This window comes from Dryas octopetala, chromosome 3 (genome assembly GCF_963921425.1).
Source record: "Dryas octopetala chromosome 3, drDryOcto1.1, whole genome shotgun sequence".
NCBI lineage: Eukaryota > Viridiplantae > Streptophyta > Magnoliopsida > Rosales > Rosaceae > Dryas > Dryas octopetala.
The window spans coordinates 14,639,326-14,653,334 of record NC_141368.1 but is presented as its reverse complement, the minus strand read 5'-3'; the positions used below and the strand labels follow the sequence as shown (position 1 = coordinate 14,653,334).

The 14,009-nt window shown below is 35.3% G+C and overlaps 2 protein-coding genes across 2 annotated transcripts; one reads left to right on the top strand and one right to left on the bottom strand.

Annotated features, from left to right (window-relative positions):
- Positions 1 to 1,549: 1,549 nt before the first annotated feature.
- EMB3101 (Tetratricopeptide repeat (TPR)-like superfamily protein) lies at positions 1,550 to 3,959 on the top strand. The gene has a single exon (XM_086237846.1). The coding sequence runs from the start codon at positions 2,091 to 2,093 to the stop codon at positions 3,600 to 3,602; it is 1,512 nt and encodes a 503-aa protein (XP_086093972.1). The 5' UTR covers positions 1,550 to 2,090; the 3' UTR covers positions 3,603 to 3,959.
- A 5,611-nt stretch (positions 3,960 to 9,570) lies between these two features.
- Positions 9,571 to 12,249, bottom strand: LOC147291222 (uncharacterized). The gene is made up of 3 exons (XM_086235900.1): positions 11,157 to 12,249; positions 10,663 to 11,071; positions 9,571 to 10,210 (listed from the first exon to the last, which is right to left on the bottom strand). The coding sequence occupies exons 1-3, from the start codon at positions 12,247 to 12,249 to the stop codon at positions 9,571 to 9,573; spliced, it is 2,142 nt and encodes a 713-aa protein (XP_086092026.1).
- Between the last annotated feature and the right edge of the window lie 1,760 nt (positions 12,250 to 14,009).

Sequence of the window (14,009 nt, the reverse complement as noted above, 5' to 3'; positions counted from 1 at the left end):
AGAGCCGGCCTTGTCACCTGTCGTCGCCGGGGAGAGAGAAGAGTGAGAGATCGGGGAGGGTGAAGGAGAAGAGATCAGAGAGGGAATGATGACTTACTGCCTGAGGGAGAGAGAAAGAGAAGGTGACTGAATCACTGAAGTAATGAGAGATTGAGAAGGAAGATGGCCACTGGAGAAGTGGAGACTTACAGGAAAAAGGAAGGAAAGAAAGAAAAGAACAAAGAGAAGTGGAGACTTACGGGGAAAAGGAAGCAAAGAAAGAAAGAAGAAAAGCAAAATAAAAGAAAATAAAAGAAAAGGAAAGAAAAAAATGAAATGAAAAGAAAAGGAAAGAACAAAAAAAATTTAGGATTGATTGAGGTTTGGGGCCTTTGGGAAATTGAAAAGAAAAAAAATGTTTGGGGTTTCGTTTGGCCGTTTTGAGATTTTCGTTTAGTTGTTTTTAAACCCAATATATTTTTATATAAAAAAATAATTGAAAATATCCTAAAATGCCTAAACTTTAACATCCTATATCATATTCTAAACAATATAGAGTATAGATTATAAAATATATAGGGTTTAGTGTATAGATTATAGAGTATAAAAAGTATTATGGTATATAGGGTTTAATATTAGGATTTAGTGTATAGATTATAGAGTATAAAGAGTATACTAATTTTATTTAACAGTATTTGTCTTTAGCACACATTATATTTATCTTAGATCACATGAAACTTATTATATAATTTGGTTTCTTCAATGTTTTTTTTATCAATATAGTAGATAATATATTAAATAAACATATGGTAAAGTTTTATTCAAAATTTCCGTATTTTGATAGCAATTTTCGTCGTTTTCGTCTAATTTTTGTTGAAATTTAAAAGTCTTCGAAATTTCCGTCGAAATTTCCTCGAAACCCGAAATTTTATTCATTGGGAAAGGCCATGTGGAATAAAACCCTAGTTGAAGTTAAAAAGAATACAACGCGCATATGTCTTCTAGAGCGGGATGCTCCCCCTGATAAATGCATCTGTCAATCTGATAGTTGAGAAAGCTGACGTAAGCTAGTACCATGCACTAATTTCTAGAATGTATATTTTGGTAAAACTTTGGTGAAGAGATCTGCAAAATTGTCACTGTAACGAATTTGTCTGACTTCAATTTCACGATTTTTCTAAAATTCATGCGTGTAGAAGAATTTTAGTGAAATATGCTTAGTTCTATCATCTTTAATGTATCCTCCTTTAATCTCAGTGATGCATGCAGCATTATCTTCATAATTGGTGAGGTCGATCAGAATATTTTTTCATCGGGCCGCTTATTCCTTGTACCCGGCCGACAATTTATGTCACTTGGTCTTTTCCTTCTGCCTCACATTTCGATCGGACGCCGACCCACTTTTCTGGTCTAAATACCAAACATTGGCGGGATCCATTTAGGAGAAGACTTCAGTTCAGCCCGACATCATGTGTAGCAATCGCCCAACTTACAACCTTTTTCTTATTACAAATTCCCAAACAAACTAATATGTATAGATGTATATATATTAGCAGCGACAAGTGACAACTTTCTTCTTTTCTTTTCAACATAACTGACCAACTATTATATTTTGAAAACCCAACCATTCTCTCCTTTCTAACATCACTCCAGGCCAAACATATATATCCTCCAGATCAACAAGTTGCTGCCCGTGTTTCTTTTCATCTGAAATATCCAGCCACCTTTGATGTTTCAATTTGATTTCAGCAGCCCAAGCTCCAGTATATATAATATAAATCATATATACACGCATAAATCACCCTACTTTTGTTCCTCTACACCAAAATACATTAATCATAAACAACAAAAACCCATTCTCACTCCCAGGCCGAAACCAAGTGTTTGTGACTTGGACTCACTCAGAATTTGTACAAAGCTCAAACAAAGAAAAGGTATTCTGATTACTGTCAATAATTTCACACCAATCTTTGTATTTGTTCTCCAATCGTTGCTCCAATCAACGCCCCAAGGGCTTTGATAATTAGACGTTAATAGCCCTGCAGACCAAGTGTTTGAGAAAGTGCCAAACTGAAAGATTGCATAGTGACAGTGGTGAATATTGGGTGGCCATGAGTGTAAGATGGCCAAGGCTTCTGACACCCACACACCTCTCTCAGATTATACAAAAGCAGAAAAACCCATTGACAGCTCTTCAAATTTTCAGTGAAGCAAGAACCAAGTACCCCAATTACCGTCACAATGGTCCAATTTATGCCACTATGATTGGTATTCTTGGAAACTCCGGCCGAATCACTGAGATGAAGGAAGTGATTAATCAGATGAAGAACGACTCCTGTGAATGCAAAGATTCAGTTTTTGTAACTTCAATTAAGACCTACGCAAGAGCTGGGTTGCTTGACGAGGCAGTGTCTCTTTTTAAGAACATTTCGCAGTTCAACTGTGTGAATTGGACGCAGTCTTTCAATACCCTTTTGGAGATTATGGTCAATGAGTCCAAGCTTGAATCCGCTCATCGTCTTTTCTTGGAGCATTGTTGTGGGTGGGAAGTGAGCTCTCGGGTTCGGTCCTTGAATTTGCTTATGCATGCTTTGTGCCAGAAAGGTCATTCAGATGTTGCTTTGCAAGTTTTCCAAGAGATGGATTATCAGAGTTGCAATCCGGATAGGGAAAGTTACCGAATACTTATGAGAGGATTGTGTGAAGATGGGAGGCTGAATGAGGCAACCCATTTGTTGTATTCAATGTTTTGGAGGATTTCTCAGAAGGGTTGTGGTGAGGATATTGTAATCTATAGAACCTTATTGGATGCCCTCTGTGATAATGGGCAGGTTGAAGAGGCTGTTGAAATTCTTGGCAAGATATTAAGGAAGGGGCTGAAGGCCCCTATGCGATTTCGTCACCGTCTTGATCTCAGTCGGTGTGGTAATGGCGAAGACATAGAAGGCATTAAGCGTTTAATTAATGAAGCTCTGGTCAGAGGTGGGAATCCCAGTTTGGCTAGTTATAGTGCTATGGCAGTTGATCTTTACAATGAAAAGAAGATTGATGAGGCTGACAAAGTACTAAAGCAAATGCAAGATAGAGGCTTTAGGCCAACGGCTTTGGTTTATGAAGCAAAGGCGGCTGCATTGTGTAAGGAAAGGAAAGCTGATGAAGCTGTGGAGGTGATTGAAAAGGAGATGGTGGAGGCAAATTGTGTTCCAACTGTGAGAGTGTATAGTGTTGTGGTGAGAGGCCTTTGTAGCCAAGGAAAATCAGATTTGGCAGTTGGGTACATAAAGAAGATGGAAAAGCAGGTGGGTTGTGTTGCTGACAAGGAAACTTATGGCATTTTAGTTGATAAGCTTTGTGGTGAGAGTAGATATCTTGAAGCGAGTCGAGTATTGAAGGAGATGTTGATCAAGTCATATTGGCCTTGTGCTGATACTTACAATAGAGTTATTAGGGGTCTTTGCTCATTGGGCAGGCAATATGAAGCTGTTATGTGGTTGGAGGAGATGATAAGTCAGGCTATTCTACCAGAATATTCTGTATGGAACTCATTGGTGGTATCTGTGTGTTGTAACATGGCCAATATTGAGGCCTCCTCCGAGGCCTATAACCGGCTAAAGAGTTCTTGATTGGAAAGTTTGATGAAATTTTCCAACTGTAGGATGCAGTTTGTCCAGGCGGTCAAGGATTTGTACAGCTTGTGTTTTTACATGAATCTCAAAATTTTCCCCCTTACAAAATTAGTCTTGCATCGATATCTGCCCTAAATTGCTGCAATTCAATGCTTTAAATTCTGGGGGTGGTTACATGTCACAAATATTTGATATTTGGATTGTAGTCCCTTAACAGGTTTTGATAAAATTTATAGTGAAAATATATTTGTTTAAGTGAAGGTAAAATTGTCCAACTATAATCTTTTTAGTTGTGTTCTCTCTTGTGAACTATTGTTGTCTGTTGGTGTAGTATAAAACTATACTGTTTGCTCATTATCGTCTTTAAAAGATATAGTTTGGTATAATTTTACTAAGTATTTGTAATCCTTTTGAGATTTATTTGGGACCTTTGGTTCATAAGCTAGATATTTTTAGACTTAAAAGAAAATTAAACGGAATGTGACAGACTGACAGCAAGTGTCACATTTGCAGAGTTGGGTTTTGGGGTAAATTGTAGAAAAATATTAGTCTAAATGGCAACATGTCGTATATAGTATAGTTTGGGGGTGGTATATGTAATTAAACCTTGACAAAGAATGGAAAGGAGTGAGAGGGGTGGTATATGTAATTAAACCTTGACAAAGAATGGAAAGGAGTGAGAGGGGTGGTATATGTAATTAAACCTTGACAAAGAATGGAAAGGAGTGAGAGGGGTGGTATATGTAATTAAAACTTGACAAAGAATGGAAAGGAGTGAGACATATATTGAGACTGAGAGAAATAGAAAAAATATAAGGGCAATATGGTCATTTTTGCACCCAAAGTTATATGACATAAGTAAGTGGGCTGAGTTCATTGACCAGTGTGGAACAAAATTGTAAAGTATTATAGACACATTGACCATTATTGGATATAAAAAAAAAAAGGTCTACAGTGACCATTATGTAATATAGAAATGTTTCATTGATTTTTATGGAATTTCTAAAGGTATTTTTATATTTTACTAACTTGGAATTTGGAGTTAATCTCACTTCATCACCAAATAAACAAAAATGTTCGTTGACTTTAGGTACCAAATTTCAATATCTATTCATTTTAATTACTAAAACTTTTATGTCATTTCAGTTTAGATACTAAATTTCAGTTAGGTACTAACAATTAAAAACGTACGTGGTTCTATCGAGCACTCAACACTGTTCACCAAGCCCCCATAAGATTTTTTGTTTTTTGAAAAACTCAACAGTCACAGCTTTTTTACTTATTTGTTGTTTTTCAGTATTTGTCAGACTTAAGTTTTAATGTTTTGTCTCTAGGTTATAAGATTTCATCTCCAAGCCTAAATCAAAAGCATTAAATCCCTATGAACTTTGAAATTTTATGAATTTCATATAATCACAATTGTGATTGCATGACAGTCACAATTATATGGAAAACCGAAAAAAAAAAAAAATCAATCGGAAACAACCTAGCGCTCGACACTTTGGTCAAGCGATCGGTGTCAAAAAATTCACGTTTCTTATAGATTTGTGACCTAATCCAAAATGTCTTACTCTAGGTTAGTATCTAAACTTTAAAAAAAAAAATTGTGACTTATTGTTTTACTGAAAACTTATTGGTATTTGGTATTTAATCTTAATTTTCTATTAAAAAATTGTACCAATTTACCACCTTAATTTTATTTTTATTGCAATGTCAGACATGGGGGAGATTCTGCCACACTTTTTGTGAAAAACAAGCATGTGCGACGCATGTAATTCTCTTTTAAGGAGTTTGTTAGTTTTTTTATGTCTAATTGGAAGAGTATTTGGAACATATATTTTCATCGTAAACAAAGAATGCATGTAAAAGAAGCAAATCAACCTTATATCAATTGCACATCAAATATCCCACAATATGTTGAAAATCTTCCAATTACACTTCCAATTTTACATAAAAAGACAAAAAAAAAAACCCTTTAAAAGGGCGTCAGCGATACACGTACTTATTTTTAACTGAAACTATCGTAATCTGCTACCTAAGGTCTGACATTGAAAGAGTTTTTAAACTCAAGTGATAAATTGACACAATTTTTTTATTAGGTGATAAAATGAAATCAATCCCAAAGTTCAGATGGATAAATCTGATTTTGTAATGGGGATGAATCTGATTTTGTAATGGAACCTAGAAAGAATGCAAGGAATGATGGTCCACTTGATCCACCTATTGCAGTGATCATGACAGATGAAGATAGTTCCGACCAAGATAACTCACAGGTCCACAAGTCTTATGAGTTATTAAAAACAAATGTTGGTATGTATTTCGGCAGACCGGAACGACAAAAATTGGAAGATTTACTAAACACCAACAATCCCAGGTTAGGTTGGTTTATTGTTCAGCTATCATGTAGTAACCTTTTTGTTTCACCTGATTAGTTTCAAAGGTTTTTGGTGAATATTATAAGTATGTGTTAAATGGTATTTTAACTATATGAAGGGTACCATTATGGGAGGGACCGACTGCCACAATTACATGCTTAGACGTCAGTTTGTTGGTGTTTGAGAAGAGTATCACTGGACAGGTTTGCACTTATGCTATATTGTACTTTGAAGTACATTTATTTATATTTGACTTATTTTTTTGTTTTGATTTGGCAGACAATTGATGCGTTTGGTACATTATTGGAGAGGTCTCTTGCTCAGCCACATGTACGTCACAATAAGTGTTTTTTCATGTCACACAGAATTATTACATCTTATGAGTGGTGCTTTGCAATTATTAGAACTTTTCCACTAGTTTGGTACATTGTTTAATGCAATATACTGTCCGCATATGTTGCAGGAATGTCATAGAAGAGGGTTGACTAAGCAATTGCAGGGTTTACTTTATTACACACTATTCAGAGTCTTTGGGTCGTTTGAGATAATTTTCTTTCCAATGATGCATGTTTCTCCAAACCATTTTACCCTTCTCATTCTGGATAGGAGTGAGAAAAAATGGTTCCATTATGACTCATTAAAGCCTAGACGAGTTGTTAACCGTCCAGGCACATGTTACGGGGATGCAAATGTGCTGGTAAGAACTTGAGAATACGAGGGTAACGTATATGTACAATTAAGTAGTTAACTAATTCATATTTTGTTTCATGCAGCGTGATTTGGTAAATTCTTTTTTGTGTTGGTGCAAACCCTATTCCAAAAGAGGGATCCAAAGTGGATTTGTGCCAAACCACATTGTTGATGATGTAGGTTTTGTGAGGAGCAAACATGGGGATTATGTACTGTCTGAATCTGAAAAATTGACTTTAGCTGCAATAGAGCAAACTGAAATTAATTGGCTGCTTCTTAACTGTGATAAGGCGCCCCAACAAAAGGCAGATTCGTAAGTTGAATACTCATTTTAAATACTTGTATTATTAATTTAGTTCACACTAAATTGGTTCTAAATTTTTTTCCAGTCTGGATTGTGGGGTAGCTGTGATGTGGTATATGGAGCATTATGCGCGCCAGATGGAAATACGACAGATCTTTCGACCACGTGACATGGTGGAAATGAGGGTGAGGTGTCTGTCAATGATGTTAGGTGATTTAGAAACAAATGCAGTCCAAAAATGATGAGTAGCAGCAGCAGTGACTTGTGACTTTAAGATGTACATGTCGTTGGTATTTTGTGTTTTTTTATTGCTAGGTTGGTTGGTTCATTTAGGCCAGATATTGCTATACTTTTGAAACAACCATGGTGTGTAGGTTTGGTAGATCATTCATTTTGGTACAAAGATGCAAGAGAAGTTCATTTTGGTCTAACATGGGTTTAGGGACTTTGTGAATTTATTACAGTTAATTTATAAATGGATATTTCAGTTTGGATTTTCTAGAATGTGTGTGGTTTGTAAATATGTGCTTATGTGAATAGGTGAAGGAATGTGTATGGTACTTTGTGCTATTCTGCACTTAAATATTTTGTGTACAGAGATGAGGACATTGTACGAACATGTGCATGATGAGGGAGGTTTGTAGTTAAAATATTTAGCCGTGTAAACCTGAAGGGAAATACCAGGTTGTTTTAGGATTTGTTATCTGATTGTACCAATTGTGTTTGCAAATGTACCAATCCATGTACAGTTTTTTCTAAACTGTGCTTCTTCAATGGTAATAAATGATTTTACATAAACCCTAAACCTTAAACCCTAAACTCCATGTAAACCCTAAACACAAAATGTACCAATTGTGGTTATAAATGTATCAGGACATATAAACCCGTAATGTACACGAATGTGTTTAATTTCATGCAAACCATAAACTGCGAACTTCTTAACCGTAAACCATATACCCTTAACACTGTTTTTTTTTTGGCTGCTATATATCCTCAACACTATTAATTGTATCTAAAATGTACCAACTCATTTAATTAGGGTACCAATTGTGATTGTAAATGTGACCATGTAGAGTTGTATGACCGAAAATGTACCAACTCATTTAATTAGGGTACCAATTGTGATTGTAAATGTGACCATGTAGAGTTGTATGACCGAAAATGTACCAACCCATTTAGTTAGGGTACTAATTGTGATTGTAAATGTACTCGACCAAGTAGAGTTATAGACCATAAACTCTAAACTGTAATCCTTATACCATAAACCCTAAACCCTAAACCCTAAAACACTAAACCCTAAACCATAAACCCTAAAACCCTAAACCCTAAACCAAAAAAACCTAAACTCTTTAACCTAAACCCTATACCCCTAAACCCTAAATACTAAACCCCGAGACGAAATCCTAAACCCGAAACCCTAAAACCATAAACCCTAAACCCTAAACCCTATACCCAAATCCCTAAACCCTAAACCCTAAACCCTAAACCCAGAGACGAAACCCTAAACCCTAAACCCTAAACCCTAAATACTAAACCCCGAGACGAAATCCTAAACCCGAAACCCTAAAACCCTAAACCCTAAACCCTATACCCAAATCCCTAAACCCTAAACCCTAAACCCTAAACCCTAAACCCCGAGACGAAACCCTAAACCCCATGTAAACCCTAAACCCTAAACCCTAAACCCTAAACCCTAAACCCTAAACCCCAAACCCCATGTAAACCCTAAACCCTAAACCCTAAAAATCCTATACCCTAAACCCTATACCCTAAACCCTAAACCCTAAACCCTTTACCGTATACGTTATTCTAAAACCATCAGTGTTTCCTTTATTATTAAAACCTTTATATTCCACATGTACCAAAACCCTTTACCTTATACATTGTTCTAAAACCATCAGTGTTTCCTTTATTTATAAACCGTTATATTCCACATGTACCAAATGTACCGATTTTAAAATTCTAAACCCTAAATAATAAACCCCGAGACGAAACCCTAAACCCTTAACCCTTTACCCTATTCATTGTTCTAAAACCATGTAAATTTCCTTTATTCTTAAACCGTTATATTCCACATGTACCAAATGTGATTTTAAATGTACCGAGACACATAAACTCGTAATGTACATGCATGTGTTTAATTCCATGCAAACCATAGACCCTAAACCCTGAAACCGCGAACTTTTTCACCGTAAATCATGTACCCTTAACACTGTTTCCCCCCCCCCCCCCCACTATATACCTTTACCACTGTTAATTGTACCGACAATGTACCAACTCATTTAATAAGGGTACCAATTGTGATTGTAAATGTACCCAACCATATAGAGTTATAGGAGTGCTTCTTCAATTGTAATTAAAAGCATTAATTCCACGTTAGGTAATGTGTTTTATTTCTACATTTAAAAGCTTAATCATAAATACTAAACCCCGAAAAGAAACCATAACACTTTGCATATTCGCAAATTGGTGGAAGAAATATGCTTGTATAAAGCATAAGGTTTATGAAAATTACTACAATTTGAAGGCAAATGGACAAATGCAATTTATAAATGTGCAAGGAAATGGAAAATAATTGAAGGAACAACATAAGCATTTAGAGTACAGATGGGCATGTTTTCCTATTATGGTGGCCTAATTTTCCACAACGGCTACACTTGATCGGCCGCTTATCTTCCTCCACTGGTGATTTTTTCCTCTTGTTCCTTGGCCTACCGGCTTGCTTTCGTGTGGAAGGAGGTAGGAGCAATGGTTCTTCAGGGGTGATGGTACATGGTTTGTCTATATCTGGGATGGGTGAAATGGGAAATGAATACGTAAGGACGTAATTCTTCACACTGAAGTAGTCATCAACATACTCATATGGGTTGTCATTGTTCTTTATGGCTGCAGCAAATGTATGGGCGCAAGGGAAATTATTGATCTGCCACTTGTGACATGAACATTCTTTGGTTTGTAAATTAACCATCACAGTAGCATCACTGTGCACTTCAAAGACACTTTCTTCAGAGCGGCTTATGTCCCAATGCCTCCCAGCTTGTATCAGCTTGTCCACCATATCCTCAATATCAGGACACAATAAACCATTCCATTTTTTAGATGTGTGATGTCGGTCTGCAATCATTTTCATCATCTTCACTCTTATACCATCAACCAATTGGTATATTGGTAACATTCTTTCATAGTTAATCCAGTTGTTGAACGACTCGGCGACGTTGGACCACATTTCTTCATATCTAGAAAAATCATGGTCAAAATATGAATGAAATTTCACCATTTATGTAGGCTAAGCAAGTTAGGAAAATATCAATAATTATCACACACTGACACAATAAGTTGTTGATTATTGTATTATATATATTTTCATGTACCAATAGTGGACCCAATGGCATGACAGCAAAGAAGGTAGTGAAAAAAAATGCTAAGATAGTTTGAGACATTTGATCAAAAGTTTGTGGATTGACTGAAGATTATTAAAAATTCACAGAATGAAACAAATCAATACTAATGGAAATTAACCATCACAGGGTGTATAAAACTTCAATTTTTGTACGCAATATCCATACCATACAGAATGAAACAAATCAATTAAATAACAAATGTCCAATGACCAATGCCTTTCATATAACAAAAGTGATTAGTTAACACCCCAAGCAAAATACTACGAATTGACATAATTAATGCATACCTGGATCCCTTGAAAAAGGCATTGGACCAATTTTCTTTTGGTAAAGCATTTAAAAATTCTTTTGTTTTATCACCACCATTATTCCACAAAAGTGCATAATTAGACTCGAATATCTCTGGGGTTGACGCATACGCACAATTGTTGAGCAAATGAAGCATATAATCTCGGAATTTAGTAGCATGACCGGGTAGCTTCAGCTTTAGATTTTCTTTCAAGTGTTGTAAGCAAAAGGCATGATGGTGGCCTTTAAAAACCTTGCCAACAGATTCCAATAGCCCCTTATTACGGTCCGAAATAAAAGTTATAGTGCGTTCTTGTGGGGATAAACAGTGGTACAAATTCTCCAAAAACCATGTCCAATTAGCCTCATTCTCAATATCTACCATGGCAAATGCTAGGGGGTAAAAACCTACATGTTAAAATAGAATAATAACTATACGTAATTTGAGTGACGCATAAATTTGATCCTGAAATGGAAACAAGTGAGCACTAACCTTGGTTTGCATTTTTCCCGGTGGCAGCAAGCAAAGTGCCTTTGTATTTATTCTTGACAAATGTACCATCCAAAAACAATAGTGGCCGACAATATCGAAAGCCATCAATACAAGCACCATATGCAATGAACAACCGCTTAAAGCGGGATGTACGTTGATCACACTCTAGAATACAATGAGAACCAAGATTGGTGTTGTTCAAACAATCAACATACCATATCAGCTGCTGGTATTGTAAACTATCATCACCAAGCACTACATTCTTAGCCAACTCGTTACCATACCATGCTTGGTGGTACGCAATATCCATACCATAATTTCTTTTAAAGTCCTTAACAATTTCAATGGGTTTTAGTAATGGTTTGGTTCTTACCTGGTCAACCAAAATGGAAGAGATGATCTTTGAAGTCATCATGATACTCTTCTGGGCACGCACCCGACCTTGGCAAGTGTGCTCGTTATCCAACGTTCTAATATAAAAGTACTTATTCGTAAGACATACAGATGCATGCACACGCCATTGGCATCCTTCTGAAGTCTTCTTACTGCATTCCGCAGTGACCCTTTCGCCGTCATTCTTAATGTATTTGAATACAAACCCTTTTTCGATGGCATACTTCACTAATTTTTGTCTGAATTCTACAACCCCACCTTCGAATTTCTGGTCAACATGTTCTATGTAGCTTTTCCAAGGGTCTGATAGGTACATTTTTGTGATAGGAGTTGCGTACTTAGCTAAAAAATTATCCCCATCATTGTGCACTTGGCCTTCAGCAGCAAATGATTGCGTATCTATACTATTTCCATTATTGCCACAAACTCGATGACAATGTTGCTCAATTATTTGTATATCGACGGAGTGTTTACTTTCGCTCAAAACATCCATGTGTAGCATATTCAAATCCATGTCTGTCTGCAACATACATTGTGGGTGGTTATTAATAGAATATTGGAGATGATACGACCCAATCACTAGCTCATCAAATCGAGAGACGACTGCTGAACATAGTTCCATAAAGGATGTATGGGCAGTTATAGGGTGTAACAATGATTTGCCATTATATGCGAATTTCCCAATTACAACACCATCCATAGTTACCTGTAAAAACAATATAAACACAAAAAACAGTTCATGGTGAAAGAAATGAAAAACAGAAACTGCTTATGTGTGAACAAGAACATAAACACCATCCATATATAGTTATGTGTAAATTATACCATGTACCAGGGTTGTACCAGGGTTGTACCAAACAAGCAGTTGATGGTCAGATAGAATAGAGGAACTACTTCTAGCCTAATTAAAGTACGTAAATTTCCATAAACTAGTTCATATTCGTTTTCACATAAATTTCATCCCTAAAACATATATAATCGGTATATATAACAACAAATGCAAGTGACAATTGAACAAAAAGAGAAAGAATGAGAAGAACCACCAACTTGGATTAAAGAATAACAAAGAATTAAGAATCTGCAATAGAAACTGTGCTACCGTGGAACAAAATTGCAGAGGAATACAGAGAAGCTGGCCGTCTTGAATTATCGAATGAAGTAACCAGTCCAAGATGAGGACAACGCGTGAAATAGAAAAACAACAGACGTCCAAGATGGGGACAACGCTTGAAACAGGAAATCTGGGCTTGAGAACACACGTGGGCTTGAACTCCTACAATAATGTGGTTTGTAAATTCAAACTCCAAAAGATATATATTTGGTTTCTTAATTCAAAATTAAGTAAAGATAAATATCAAATATCTGTTTGGTTTCTGAAAAATATAATTTAAATTAAAAATGCTGACGTGTATATATCATTTAAATTACAAATGTTGACGTGTATTAAATTTTCTGATGTGGGAGTCAGAAAAAGGACCTTAATCTATATGAAAAGGATTTACTTATGAATTTTAAAACACCCCCGGCCTGTGCGTAAAAATTGTTGTCTAAAAGGACTTAAGCCTAATTTTCTGTATTTTTTATTGAGTTTCTTTTAGTACGTGCTTTCTTCATCTCCTTCCCCTACAAATTAAAATCAAATTAATCTACCTGCAAACTAAACCACTCACGGAGGTCTAGATTATAAAAAAAAAAAAAAAAACCACTCATAGAGGGCTTAACAACTTTGACTTGAAATCTCAAAAAATTAAAACTTTAAGAGTTTAAAACTTGATGAGATCTCATTCAAATCCCAAATTTGGCAGAAAAATAAATAATAAAAACCCATTGCTCAATTTGAACAATTGTGGTTCTCCTAGTTTCCATTGGGTCATTGAACTATACATGCTTGAATTACTTCTAGTGCGTATAACATTGATTCTGCTGATTAAATATTGTTTACTTTTGCTTGTTGATTCATTTGAGTTGAGTTGCAAAGATATGAAAGAAGAAAAAAACATTTATTGATCAAGAATCCATTGTTGGACATAACTGGAGAGTTATATATGCTTGCAGAAGGAAATTAATAACTTTGAATTATGGAGAAGATGCAATATAGATTTGTTATTACTAAAGTAATAATTTTAACAATTAGTTTTGGTTGGGTAATATATATAGTCTTTTAACATTAATTATATTAATATGATGTGGCATATAAATAGCAATGTGGCAAAATAATTTTGCCACATCAAAATAAGACACAAAATCATTTTCCTTTAGTTAATATATAAGGTCCATTGATTTTAACTACTAAATTTAAATAACTTTTTAGTTTAGGTAACAAAATTAAATAACATTTTAAACTAGGTATTAGTTGAAAAGTCAAACAAATTAATAAAGTAAAAGGTATTAGAATTTACATATATTACATCACATGCCACTACAATAATAAAATAAAAATAATATTACATCACAAATATT

Excerpts from the sequence above, each read along its gene's own strand:
- LOC147291222 (XM_086235900.1), bottom strand. The coding sequence starts at position 12,249 with ATGGATGGTGTTGTAATTGGGAAATTCGCATATAATGGCAAATCATTG. Across the intron at positions 11,072-11,156 it reads CGGGAAAAATGCAAACCAAG|GTTTTTACCCCCTAGCATTT; the intron begins GTTAGTGCTCAC and ends TTTAACATGTAG. Across the intron at positions 10,211-10,662 it reads GCCTTTTTCAAGGGATCCAG|ATATGAAGAAATGTGGTCCA; the intron begins GTATGCATTAAT and ends TGATTTTTCTAG.
- EMB3101 (XM_086237846.1), top strand. The coding sequence starts at position 2,091 with ATGAGTGTAAGATGGCCAAGGCTTCTGACACCCACACACCTCTCTCAG.